The sequence below is a fragment of the Melanostigma gelatinosum genome (assembly GCF_949748355.1).
Source record: "Melanostigma gelatinosum genome assembly, chromosome: 18".
NCBI lineage: Eukaryota > Metazoa > Chordata > Actinopteri > Perciformes > Zoarcidae > Melanostigma > Melanostigma gelatinosum.
In genome coordinates this window covers 5420721-5434321 of record NC_136651.1, presented here as the reverse complement: position 1 = coordinate 5434321, position 13601 = coordinate 5420721, and the positions used below count along the sequence as shown (strand labels likewise).

Genomic DNA, 13601 nt, shown 5'->3' with positions numbered 1-13601 from the left:
GCATTGAGGAAGTGGTTTTGTACAGCTGGTCTTTTCAATCTCATTTCTATATACACAAGTAGCAGCACAGATACTTCTTCAGGGGTTTCCTTTTCTGTGGCTAACATCTATAAGTGGTTGTCAGTGGGTGGCTACCGTATGAAATTCAAACAGAACAGACAAAACTGCCCCATGATCCTTTTTCAAATGCCGCACATACATAGAAAGTCTTCCCTTTAATATTTGTAGCTACATACAATACTCAAAATATTTTGTTCAGCCAAACGTTTATCAGCAGTTGGAATGCATGTGGACATGAATCATGCTGAAATTAGGAGGGATAAAAATGGAAATCAAAACGAAACAGAACACAATGATAGCACCATGAGTTTTTGGGTAATACCAATTGAAAGTACAGCAGAACTATTTACAATAGGTGAAGGTCTTGAGTCAATCGATGACTCTGCACCACTGGGGCTGGTGACATGGATCTGAGCTCTGAGACATCAGGAGTTGAATTTTCCTTCAAGACAAAACCCGTCTGTATAGACAGACACGAGGCCTTGAGTCAACACACATGTACCGGGTCTAATTAGTCGTCCTCCATCTGCCGCACTGCGATAGAGCACAACCTTATGGGACGACGCCACATCCAGAATCTAAGCAGTCACACACGGACAGCACATCTTGGCCAGTGTATCATCATCATTCCCCCCCCCCCCCGCTCCCCCACTGACAGGTTTAGATATGGAGAGGAGAGCATGTCCGCACACGTGCAGACAGAGACGATGCACGAAACAGACGGAAACATCTAGACTTACTGAGAGAGAGGATATGTGGAGAGTGAGATAGCCAAACAGGCCAAACAAAGGCTGGCCGTGCCCTTTAGACCGTCAAACGGAGGCGTAGGTGTTGCCTGTGGCGCTGCAGTGGCGGATGGTGGGAGTAGCGGCAGAAGGGGTTAGGATGTGCTCAGTGTGGTCCTGCGGGGGCTGGGGCAGCAAGTGGAGGACACCTGGCTGGACGACCCCCACCACAGGGTGGGACCCGTCCTCCAAGGCCCCGACCTGGATCACCTGGATCACCTCGTGCTCAGACTTTTCTCGCTTGGCGAGCGGTTCCCCCGTCTCCTCTATGTCGTCTTCTAAGTCGCTGTCCATCCCGCTGGTTTCATCTAGACGGGAGAAAGCATCGCATGTGTGAAACATGGACTCAAGAGCTCACTTTCAAAAGGACGGTGTTTGTGGAATACTGGTTGAGCTCTCATGCGGTCGCTCTTCATACATTGTGTCGCGTACCTTTGTCAATGTTAGAGAGGGACAGCGTGTTGAGGCTGTCAAACTGGAAACAGAGACAAACATCATAATTAGTGGGGGACATGAGTGGCTCGCACAGTTTTAATGTGTTTCTAAGCCAATGGAGATACGACGCAGTAACTCGATAAAACGTCTGTTCTGGGGTGATTTTATCAACGGATGAAAAATGACCCAAAGAGAGGTTATTATTTCACATCTGATATACAGTGCATCTGTCATATACTGCAGTGCGTCACTGTGACCATGAGTTGCTATAATTATACCTCCCCCATGACACCAATGGGTGTCTCTCCGGTAGCTTGTGCCACGCGATGCTCCACAAGGTAAAACATGTACTCATCGTACAGCAGGCGAATCAGGTGGAAGGAACCAAAGCTGGCAGCACTGCGAAGGGTCAGGTCCCTGATCACCATAGAACTGCAGAGCCATTCAAAAACAACAACATTGTGAGCATTACATCTGCACACTCCCAGGTGCGTGTAAATATGATCTTTTTTTGTTATTTCTTTCGCAGACCTGTAGAAGGACCACTTGAGCAGGAACTGTCGAGCTGCCCTGGGGAAGCTGGACTGGTGCTCGTAAGGCTTGAGCACCTGAGAGACCACGTTTTCCAGCCAAGCTGCCCATTGCTCCAGAGAGCTTTGCTGCTGTAGCGTGGCCTTGAAGTCCTGCTCCAAGTGCTGAACAACTCCCTCCTCACACTGGCACACCCATGATGCCTGCTCCTATACGGCAACACAGGGAAAGAACTGCAGGTTCACACCTGTACAGGGGAAAAAACTCGACTCTTTTGACGGAGTGGATTATGGAGACGGAATGACACAGCACACATTACGAAAGCACCGACACTGAACATCCAAACACAAAGAGCTGCCCTGACCTGTACGTTGGCAAAGTCAACACGGTTGAGATCGCTCAGCATCTGGTTAATCTGCGATGTGTTTTGCAAAACAGCACGTGCCGCCTGAGCCAGGTGGTTCAGAGATGTGTATCTGCGCAGTGTTTGCGCAAAGGCACTAACAGCGGCAATCTGTGTATAGAGCACACATAAAAAGCCCAGGTGTTGACCTCCATACCGCTCAAAACTGACGACAAATGTCACTCCCTCTGACTTTTAAATGTAGCGTTTTCACAAAGGTAACTGTTTGAAGACTGCAAGTGTACCTTAGTCTGGATCATTCTCTGAGGAATGGCATTCATGGCATTATTGAGCCAACCTTCCAGGCTTTTGGCAAAGTTGCGAATGGCTTGAGTCAAGGCACCTGGAAGACCAAAAACAACAACAACAGTGAGTTTATGATCGCGGTGTTGCGAGCATTAACACAGCAAACAAGCAAACATGAGAGGCGTCCGTGACTGTGGCTCACTGGGAATGGGTCTCAGGACATCAGGGATGAGGATCTCCACGAGGGCCTGGTACATTAGATGGTCACAGGTACTCATCCATTTGAGTACCGCCTCGCTTCTGCACAGTTCCAATAGCTGTGAATGGGGCAGCCGTGCTTCAATCTCACTTAAGCTGCTGAGGAACGAACAAATCGGACTTAAAATCGAAAAAAAAATGCCGTTGAATTTTCAGATTCATCCTAAAATAAACTAGGTTTGACAATATTTCTCTCTGGCTGTCACTGATAGACTTCAACATTGCATATTATCAGCTTGACCTCACCTGTTTTCTGTTACAGTGGCCCCCTCTACAGAGTCCGGGGGAGAATAACGCCAGAATGTCTGCCACAACTTCTCAATTAGACTGAACTGGAGGTTGACAACCACATCCAGGATAGCCTGAAACAAAAAGCAGAGAATAAACCACACGAATGAATCGTTTTCACTGGAACCGCATTCTAAAACAAGTTCATTTGTAAACTGCACATCAACCCCAAACTAGGGGGCTGTGATGTTTTTTTGGTAATTTTGGTGAACTGGTTCTTTAATCATGAGAAGGATCATAAGTCCTTGGTCATCACCTGCGGACCTGATTCCTACTTTTCCCCAGACAGCAGGAGAGATTTGATTGAAAACTTCACAAGATGAAGAGAACATTCTGCTCCAAAATGTCAGCAGCTGGCATTTAGAAATGTCTGTCACTATAAACACACACATGACCTTTCCCAAAGTTTCCACCCTCCGAATCCAGCCAAAGTTTAAACATGTGTAAAACCTTAGTTCAGTATTTTCAGTCTTACCTGCATTTTCTCATTAAAGATAGCTTAAATAAGATGAAACTAGTGAATTGCTGTAATAACAGACAGAGGCAGATTAAGGTACATATATACGGGAAAAGAAGGGACTGGCCTTATTGATGATATATCAACGGATGCTGCAATATTAATTTAAAAGGGATTACTTTGATTTCTCTCAGCACTGAAGAGGGACCTGACCCCCTTGTGAATTACACACATTGAGGTGAATATGAAAAGCCCTTTATCTAACCTCACAGTGCTCTCTGTAAAGGGACTGGAGAGCTTTCACATCCTCTGGGCTGATGTTCTCTGTATTGCTCGGTCCCAGGTCCAGCTCCACAAAGTCAGGGAGTGCCCGCGACGCATCTGTTGGGAGTGAGAAAAAAAGAAATTGGAATAATCTGTAAAACAAAATATTCAGTTTATTTGAGGCAATTTCATGCGTTCTTGGTTGTACAGAGACATCCAGATGAAGAGGAAAGCAGCTGACCAAGGAACTGCTGGTGGTGTTGACTCTGTGCAATGACTGTCTGCTCTTCTGCACCAGGAATGTGCTGGCCTCCACCTGAGTAATTCTCCCCAGAGCAGCCATCAAACTTCTGCACCGGCTTGAACCTGCCAATAACATCGGTATCTATAAAAAAAACCACTGCGACTCGTTCCCCCAACAAATACTGCATGTCCGTAAGCATGCCTAGTTGCCTGTGTACCTCTGTTTCTGCTGAACAGGCTGCTGTCTGAGTGCCATGTACTGCATGTCTTCTTGGAGTCTGTTGAGTGGCGAGTCTGGTTTCACACGTATACCATAGTAATGATATTTGGAGTTCCCTCTGCAAGCCAAAACCAAAGGTGAACGCACATTGACGAATGTGAGGCGAACAGACATGTTCACGTGGATGGAGGAGAGGCACAGAGGAGAAGGACGGATGAGGCTTTTAGCATATCAGGGTGTCAAATAATGACAAAAGAAGAGCCACGCAAGCATACGGCCATGAACCTTTCCTCACGTCAGATAAAGACAATTGAAAAAAAGGAGCTGACCTTGTCCCGAGGCGCCTCGTACGGAGTCCCATGAAGATGGAGCGGATAAGTTTACCGAAAGAGGCTGCATTTACAGGGTCCAGTTTCTGCTCCTGGCAGTGGCGCAGATAATGATTGTAGAGGGTGGATCGTGGTAGACTTACGCCCTCTGCTGTCTCGTAATTGTCCAACAGCCACTGGAGCTACAAGGGGAACACATGCTGTCTTTTTGTACCAAAGAGATTCAAACACTGGTCCACGCAAACTGCAATGGAGAGACCTCAGACGAGCAGTCTGTTCTCGATGTCGCAGCGCCACAACTCTGCAAAAGCATTTCTACAGCAGCCAGTGACTTTTAAAACGATAGTGACATTTAAAAAGCAAGAAAAACAGAAAGTCAAACTCAAATGTATACAGAGTTGAGAGAGGCAGTAGTCAGAAGCAGAGGGGAGGGCAAGCGTTCGTAAAAAAGCAACTTACATGGCTGTTGAGCAGCGAGCTTCTCTGACTGGACAAACCCTCCGATTTTTGGAGAGTCTCAATCGCCATTTCAATCTGATAAACCACGAAGCACAGGACAACAAAATGTAAGAGGGGGGGGGGGGGGAAATAAAAAAGGAAAGCAAGCAAAAACAAAGCGCTGATGTAGACACGTTAGTATCCACGTGCAAAAATAAAGAGAATCTGGAAAGGATCACAAAGCAAGCACCGCTAAACCCAAGCAAAGCAGGACTACCTGTCATTTTAAGAAAGCCTAATTGAGGAGTGGGAACACGAGGCTCAACAGGATCAACGAAGCACTTCATATCGAGGATATCTGGCAGACACGCAACCCTTCCAGATTCCACCAGCACAGATCCACTTCTAACAAGCGTCACGTGGAGAGATGACAAGTCTCCTCTCCATTATAAAAACAAAAGACTAAGGCAGCGTGCCAAGATGATTTACTAACACCTGCGTGTCAAACTCAAGGTTTATATTAAAAAGTGAAGAAGTTCTAATTGGGTACCGGGCTTTTAACAAACAGCCGAATGACTGACAACAATACACAGTAACAAAGGGGCCCATTTGTATTGTCACATCACTTCGGCTTCACAACGCTGAGCAGGTATTTCGCTTAAGCAGTTAAATGCCCTTGCGCACATTTTGATTAAATACAAAATAAAACATTTCTCCTTTGCACAGCCATCATTGGATGTTCTAAACTCTCTGCCATGACTGATATCCTCATAATGTAATGTCAGTCGCCAAGCATCATCATGGTGGACAATAGGAATGGGGCAAAGCACTTGTGCTGCATGCACCGCTTTGTCCACTGCAGGACTCTCATGAGTGGGTAAATCCTCCCCTCCTTAATACACCTGTCTCAGGTCGTAGCCCCGCCTTTCTTCTACACCAAAGAGAGGGAATAACAGACTGATAAAAACAGGAATGGAAACAAAGCCCTGCATTACTTGACCGTTACATATTAAGGGTTACGGTGTGAACATTGCTGGCAGTGGTTAGTTCACCGCAGAGAGACGGCCTACGCAGCGCGTAGTGAGAGCGAAGAGCCAATTAGTGGGTGCTGTTAACTCACAGTAGCTGGCGAGGCTCGTGCCGTCTGGGTGACAGGGTGGGGTAGAGCGTTGTCCATGATGTAAGCCCCAGGACTGGTGCTGATTACCTGACCCCCTGTCAGATTCATGCTCATTCCTCCGCTGCCCCCTCCTCCGTTGTTGGTCATGCCGTGAGACGTCACCACAGTGGAGACTTGTGATGAGCTGCTCTGCGTGTCAAAGTAGTTCCCTCCACTGTTCTGGCTATACAGCTGCGGTTCTGAGTACGAGTAGGTTCTTCTGTTCAAAAGAGAGGTTAGCAGTCAGTCACCAAACTGAGAAACAAAGCTAAAACAATTAAGAGTTATTATTTCAACTTTCAAATGAAGTTCTTTGTTCTTTGTTGTAATGTTATTTATGTTCTTAGGACACCTATTGATGTGGCAGCTACAATAAAATGATTTGTGCAGGTACAGTCAAATACTGTCAACAACAATTGTCCAATCCAAAATGTATCATCATTTTTTATGGATACCTTCTGAAAGTAACATCCAGAACTGTAGTTATGTATTTAGATGGGTTTCTGTTTGTGATTTGGGTGCCCCCCCCCCCTTCACATATTATGTCAACACAAGCCTGGTACTCAGATCACGTGCCCAGCCGTTTGCTGTATGTTTGATTAAGTCGAGCTTGCATGAGTGTTTCCACCAGCAGCTGAGGTCACACAGTGTGTGTGTGTGTGTGTTTGTACACAGTAGGACAAAAACACAGCTTGAGCAATTTAGCCGAGTGTCTATGTAACCCCCCCCCCCCCCCCATTCCTCAGACCCAGGGGGCCCTGGTGTAGCAGCAGCACTTAGAAAGACAGAACTACTTCTGGTCATGTTCAGGTGACCGAGCACAATTGAGCACACGATTGCAGACCCCCCCCCCCCCCCTCATACGAGTCGAAATACACTCAGACAAAAAAAACCCTGAACGCACTCCCACCAACAACATGTGCTTGTGACATGAATGATGCTTTGAGGAGATTCAAGAGGAGAGCGAACAGGCTGCACAGACTCAGCGCTAATATTTATAGAGCCGGGTAACAGACTGACTCACATGTTGCCATTAGTGTAGACGCCACTGTTCTCCTCCACATACTGCACCTGTGCTGGGTAAACATGCTGAACCTGTTGAACACTCTGGGCCTGGCGAGACAAATTGCAAGAGTTGCAAATTAATGATGGAATTGACCATTTTGCAAATACAGACATGCACACACACACACACACACACATATATATGCACACACAGCATGCACACACGCAGGAACATTCAGACACGAACACGCCCCCACACACAGATGTACCTGTTGCTGGACAGGCACCTGCTGGGTGGAGCCGGCAGGCTGGACAGGCACGGTGGTCTGAAGAGGGACTGTGGAGGTGGAGTCAGCGCCTGCCTCAGGGGTCTGCATGGCGCCTAAGTAAGACAGAGAACAACACAGTGTTACTGTAGATAGATAATGGTCACAATCACAGTGGAAACCCTCGAACACCCTCGACCTACCGGTTTAACTGGCAACGCAGCTTTACAACTCAGGAACAACAACGAAATGATCTCAACGCATCACTGAGCCAGGGTGCGCGTGCGCGCACACACACACACACACACACACACACACACACACACACACACACACACACACACACACACACACACACACACACACACACACACACACACACACACGCACACACACACACACAGGGCATCAAGCATTGATGACTCCCTTAAACAGAGTAGATTTACAAATATGCCGTCGTAACAGGCATATCATTTACGATGAAATAAATGAGTTATTAAATTAGTCTCATGATTTTGTTAGCCCTGGACATAAAACGTCCCTAAAACATGATAGAACACACAACAGATTCTCTTAAGTCAATGCTACTAAAGCTGCTCCAGAGAAAGCCTACCCTAGCACCTGTTTCTGCCTTGTAGTACTTAATGTACTGAGAGCCTCGTGCATCAGTGACACATGGTCTTGTCTCCATGTTCACGGCCATAAAACAAGTTAATATTTAACAAACTCCAAATAAATGATGCTTCTCGCTGCTCACTCAGTTCCCAATTTTGCAGGTTTAACGTTAGTTGAGATTGGAAGTCCAGGATCAGTACTAAGGAAAGGTACTACTGGAACGTTATCTTATATTTTAAAGTATCTTCACCAGATGGCGTCATTACTGGTAATACAAAAGCTATGTTGCTGCATTGTGCATCAGAGATTTAAGATTATGTCTACAGCACTTACTATCCAAGGCTAAAATTAGCTATTTTGAAGACAAGGAAAAGAGTGTGAGACACTGGTGGTGAACCTGTTTATGAGTTCATAATAGCATGGCTACCATCACCCATTCCTTCCAGGGGAAGGCCACCTCCTCCCCATCACAGTTTCCACGAACAAGCCTCTCTTGGTTAATTAAGCCGGGTCTCCGAACAGCTCTGAATCTCACCGGGGACAGCCTGCCCCTTCCCTTCAATATTATACCGGCCTTTTTCTTGGGAAGCAGGGTTTCACTTTATTTGCGTTGGGATGACCAGCCTCAAAATTGGACCAGAAAGCTGAGTCAATTGTGTACTGAGAGGGTGAGGAGTGGGTAAGGCAGTCTGTGTTTTCTTTAAATATACAGGGGGCATTGACATTCATTAACGCAAAGCCATCTGCTTGCAGCATGACTATTTTCAACACCTTTGGGAGGGGGATGCGAGTATATACTATCACTGTCAGACATGTCAGCGGGCTGTTGCTAGACAGGCTGCAGTCTGGTTCTTGGAAAACAATAAGCTACTATCCCGTTCAAATATTCATATTCTGCAGATTTAGACAAGACACTGTAAACTATGACATATGTTCACAAAAACAATGACACACCTATATATACTACCACGACACACAGGCAACTCTTTTACCCTGAAGCGTGAAAGCCATTGGATGCAGGGCACCCAAAATGTCAAAATGCAAAGTATAACTGTAGCCTTCAGCTTACTGCAACCAAATGCTAATAAAAAGGACTTGTGAAGGGAGGAGAATCTAGACTTATATTCCACTGTGTGTGCAGTTTGAAGGCTAAAGAACATGGCCCCAACTGGGCCCACCAGAAATCGAGGGAAAGAGCCCATGCATCACAACGCACTCTTGCTGCCTCACCCCAACCCCCTCCACAAACACACGCACACACACACACACACACACACACACACACTACCACACCTCCTGCCTCACCATTCAGGCACTCCCTTGTGGCCCACTTAAATGCTGTGCTCCACTGAGCAAGTGCAAGCCCTACAAAGACACGGAGGAACAAAAGCCACCAAGGAGGGCAGCGTTTTCTCCCCTCAATTCCTCTCGCTAACATTACAGGCGAAGAATAAGGGAAAAGTGCAAGGTTCACAGTCGCCGCCAGAAAACAGACGGTACCGTATTTGCCTCTCTAATGATCATGTATGATAAAGGTGGAGTGTGACGGACCAAGTAAAGAAATACGAGCTGGTGAACAAGGTTGAAAAGTACACCATACACAAAATATCTCCCTCTCTCACACACACACACACGTACACATACAGTACATGTGACCCCAGGCAAGACTGGAGCATGATCAGGTGCTAATACAGCGGGAAAACAGGTGGAGGGAGATGTGATTGGGAGCTGAGGAAGGAGGAGGTATGCAAAGTTCCTGTGTTAGGAGTTGAGTTTTACGACTATAAAGATAACTGGGGGTGACTTCTGTTGTTACGGACTGCGCTGATGTTGATTTTGACGTATGAAACATTGCATCAACATATGCGACAACGTCAGTGGTGACAAAAACAAAGTGATACTTAGTGTCAATGTACTATCTGTTTTTATTTCATGACGGGAAACACGGGAAGCAGAAATGTCAGAATTTCTGGAAGCATCGTGACATAGGCTACAGAGCGAGTCTAATTGTACCCTGTTATTGACTTATGTGGGGTTAGGAAGCAAAAATAAAACAAAACAAGGACCTTTAAGTCTCCCCTTTCATCAACAATATACATTATTGCGGGCAGGCTGGGGGAAAATAACAAGCCAAACACGCTGTATTCTGCTCAGCCATGAAAATGGATGACTGAATAATTGAATTAATCGGCCCCTCTTTAAGTGATTGGAAATGTAACAGGACCCAGGCAGCAGGTGGCATGGTACTATTTCTGCGCTGCCGGATTACAGGTAAGTGGTAACATGATATGATAACTAGCAGTTCCCAACATCCTGTCTTCTGTGTGTGTTGGGAAAAGGTGTCTGTGCCTGACCTATTTTGGGTTGCATGTGACAACAGATCAATATATTAACAATATTTTAGGCTTTACCTGCAGTATGCAATAAAAACAAATTTGTATTTTGATCTAAATGGTTTTGAAGTGCTCTGGCTCTGTCAGGCTACATAAGTAGTACTGTGATTCATGGTTCACAGCCATCATACAATTGAAAAGATAACCAAATTCTACGAAATTAAGTGTATTAATTGACTGCGTGTGTGTGGTGGACACATACAGACTAGCCGAGATGGTTCAGGAGTCCCATCAGTGCTAGAGGTGCACCTGTCCTCTCCACTGACACACCCAATGTCTCCCTAACGGGAATCACAGGTCGCAGCTGCACAGGAGACCCAATGGACCCCGAAATAATTGTGATGCAACGTTAAGAAACCGAGCCTGTACTCACATGAAGCACCCAGAGGATTAAGCGACCTTAAAATGCAAGTTTACTGTTCCATTCTAAGCAAAGGGCGTATTGTTTTGAAATGTTTGTCACACATTTAAGGGAGCCCCAAATCAAATCTGCCATTATTAAAATCAACGAACGACCTGGACCCCCCCCTGGAACAGTGTACGCTCCTTCTCGGTCCCTTGTTTTTTTTTTGCGCACACGTAACAAAATTGCAAAAATGTAAAATTGTACATGTTTCTCAATAATTACACGTGTTTTGCAGAAGGGGTTGATACATCTGGACGTTACCAGCCCTGTGCGGAAGGTGAACTGCAGAATAACGAAACGATTCGGAGAAAAAACACACACACACACACACACGCGCGCGCACACGGGTAGTTAGAATACATTGAGGTACTATTCGAATGTTAAATCGGGCAGGTGTTTTTTTTCCCTCGAAGCTGAGCACTGCAAAACTTCGCCTTGTGTTATCAAGATAGCTTATCACAGCCATCGGATGCCACAAAGAGGGCAGATGGAGCGCTAGCGACGCTATCTTGCTCCCTAAGACAAAAGGGAAAGTAATGGCTTAGCTATTGTCAATAGCAGTTAGTGTATGGAAAGCTAGCTCACAGCACTCTCCATTGCTGATCGACGTAATTGATTTTGTATGACCAACGAGATATAAACCACCCGACACATACACTTGCAATATCACCGAAACATTAGCCAAGAACGGTACACCAACAGGCATTGTGAGAGGGCAACGCTTGGCGTTAGCAACCTAGCAACAACAGACACCTGCTCCTGCTCCAGCTGACCAGCTAGCATCAGTGCCTAGCCCAGACCTATGCTACCACCCAGCATGGTAAGTTTTAGGCAAATAAGTTACACGGAAACCCGTTTTTCTTCCACACCAGCTGGCGTTTAGGTCAGTTTTAGACACAAAGCACCCCGTAAGAGGACATCGCTGGCTACAGCTTGCGATCAGGACCTCTCACAGCTGTGGGTATCTTTACAGGCAACGTTAGCAAAGCAGGCTACCACGTCACAAAGAAACACCCTCGCTAGCAAACTACCCCAGCTATCCACCGAGCCTTCATTCAGCTGCACACAAAAACACAAACCACAGCATTAATAGCTCCTTCACGCAATTATCCCTTGGACGCGAGAAAGGCCGATTTAAAAGCTTGGCAAAAAAAAAAAACAGTTAAAAAAACAAATGTATTCAAACCTGAGCTGTGGACTGGTTGATGAAGATGAGGATGGTGGAGGAGGTGGTAATGATGGAGCGAGAGGTTGTTGTTGGTGGGTTACAGTCGCCAGGACTACGGTGACTATGGCGCTGCCTCACTGGGCAACAGTTGCTATAAAACTCACCGGGAGCGCGCAACCTTACCAGGCAGGTGGGAGGAGATTAAAGCGCACTTAATACAGTTTTAAATAAAATCACACCGAAATACATGTGTTTGAGTATATTAGGTCTATGTAACAAGACTGATAATTATACCCGAGCGGATGCGCTTAGTCTGGTTTATTTGGAGACGTTTAATACATTAAGAATGAATGAATAGCGTGTTGAAATAAAAAAAGAAGACAACGACTTTATATTCTTAAAGAAAAAGAAAATAATCTGCATTGTCTTTAGTTTTCCATTGTAATGGATTCACCTAAATTGTATAAAGACCTAACCCTGAACCAGGACCCTCATTATGGTGTTTTGTTTTATTAATTTCTTTATTTCCATATTGTCATAATTAAGCGACATCCCGATGATGATTCACGCTTGTGTTTGTGCTTCTTTTTAAGGTGATTGCATTTTCCGCTGCAATGATATATAGCCCATGCTGTGAGAATCTGAGGATGCCAAGTTTATCGGAGTTTTGGCCAAACACAGGACGAGGTTTAATTACAGTTTGGTTTCATATGTCTGGCATGTCACACCGGCCTAGAGGTTATAGGTCTGTCATCATGTCCGGCCACAAAGAGAAACAAGTGCTCCTAAACCTCTGGTCTTTGTCTCAGTCTCAGCAACATCTGGGTGTTTCCTTTTTCATTTGTCTTTCTGCAGTAAATAATTCAGTTTGCCACGGAGATATGTTTCTCTTGACGTTCACTTTTTAATTTCATAAAATTAAATAAAAACAACTCTATGATTTTATCCGTAGACAATTGTGTTGTTTGGTTAAAAAAAAAGAGGAGCAAATAGTTTAGAAAAAGGTTATCGATACCACCTAGTGGTTGCCTTTTAGTTCAACAGAAAAAGGACATACTAACACGTGACCTCTTTCGCCCTGGCCCAAATCAACCACGCCAGGTGGACGTGGAAAGCCAAAGACGCCAGACGAATTTGCCAAGCGGATCTGAAACAGAAGGTAACATAAGAAACCGAAATAGCTTGATTTATTTGGTTGTGTTCTTATTTTACTTTATTTTATTGACTTTGAGTTTGGTTTCAATAATTAATAAACGTCAATGGCAAACAAACCCACGAGCCCATCAAACCATCAAACGTGAGTAAAACAAATAACTTCATGTTACACCTTGCAAACTGTCGGTAGCTACTGTGTCTACCGTTTCCACCGGGTTTGAGAACCTCTGGTACCCACCGCCAGTGTTTTAATACAGAAGTAGGCCATTCATTCATTCTGACGTCCGAATAGAAAGTATCAAAATAAGGATCATAAATAGATCTCTCATTTGTCGAAACATTTCTTATGTCTCAGATTTGAGAGCTGAAGAAAAAGCATAAGCCAGATTTCATTTGATGTTTTCCTTGTGTGGGAGAATGTAGTAAATGCAAGGGCTGGAAGAAAAGTGGGGGTAAAACCGGTGGTATACACTTAAA

At 45.3% G+C, this 13601-nt stretch overlaps 1 protein-coding gene across 1 annotated transcript; it reads right to left on the bottom strand.

Annotated features, from left to right (window-relative positions):
• Positions 1-872: 872 nt before the first annotated feature.
• Positions 873-12032, bottom strand: rfx3 (regulatory factor X, 3 (influences HLA class II expression); the record flags this gene model as incomplete). The annotated part of the gene is made up of 17 exons (XM_079289164.1): positions 11988-12032; positions 7382-7503; positions 7141-7229; positions 6078-6336; positions 4979-5053; positions 4520-4701; positions 4189-4308; positions 3969-4093; positions 3729-3844; positions 2965-3080; positions 2663-2817; positions 2460-2557; positions 2176-2325; positions 1812-2020; positions 1559-1712; positions 1278-1320; positions 873-1153 (listed from the first exon to the last, which is right to left on the bottom strand). The coding sequence occupies exons 2-17, from the start codon at positions 7496-7498 to the stop codon at positions 873-875; spliced, it is 2289 nt and encodes a 762-aa protein (XP_079145290.1). The 5' UTR covers positions 7499-7503; positions 11988-12032.
• Between the last annotated feature and the right edge of the window lie 1569 nt (positions 12033-13601).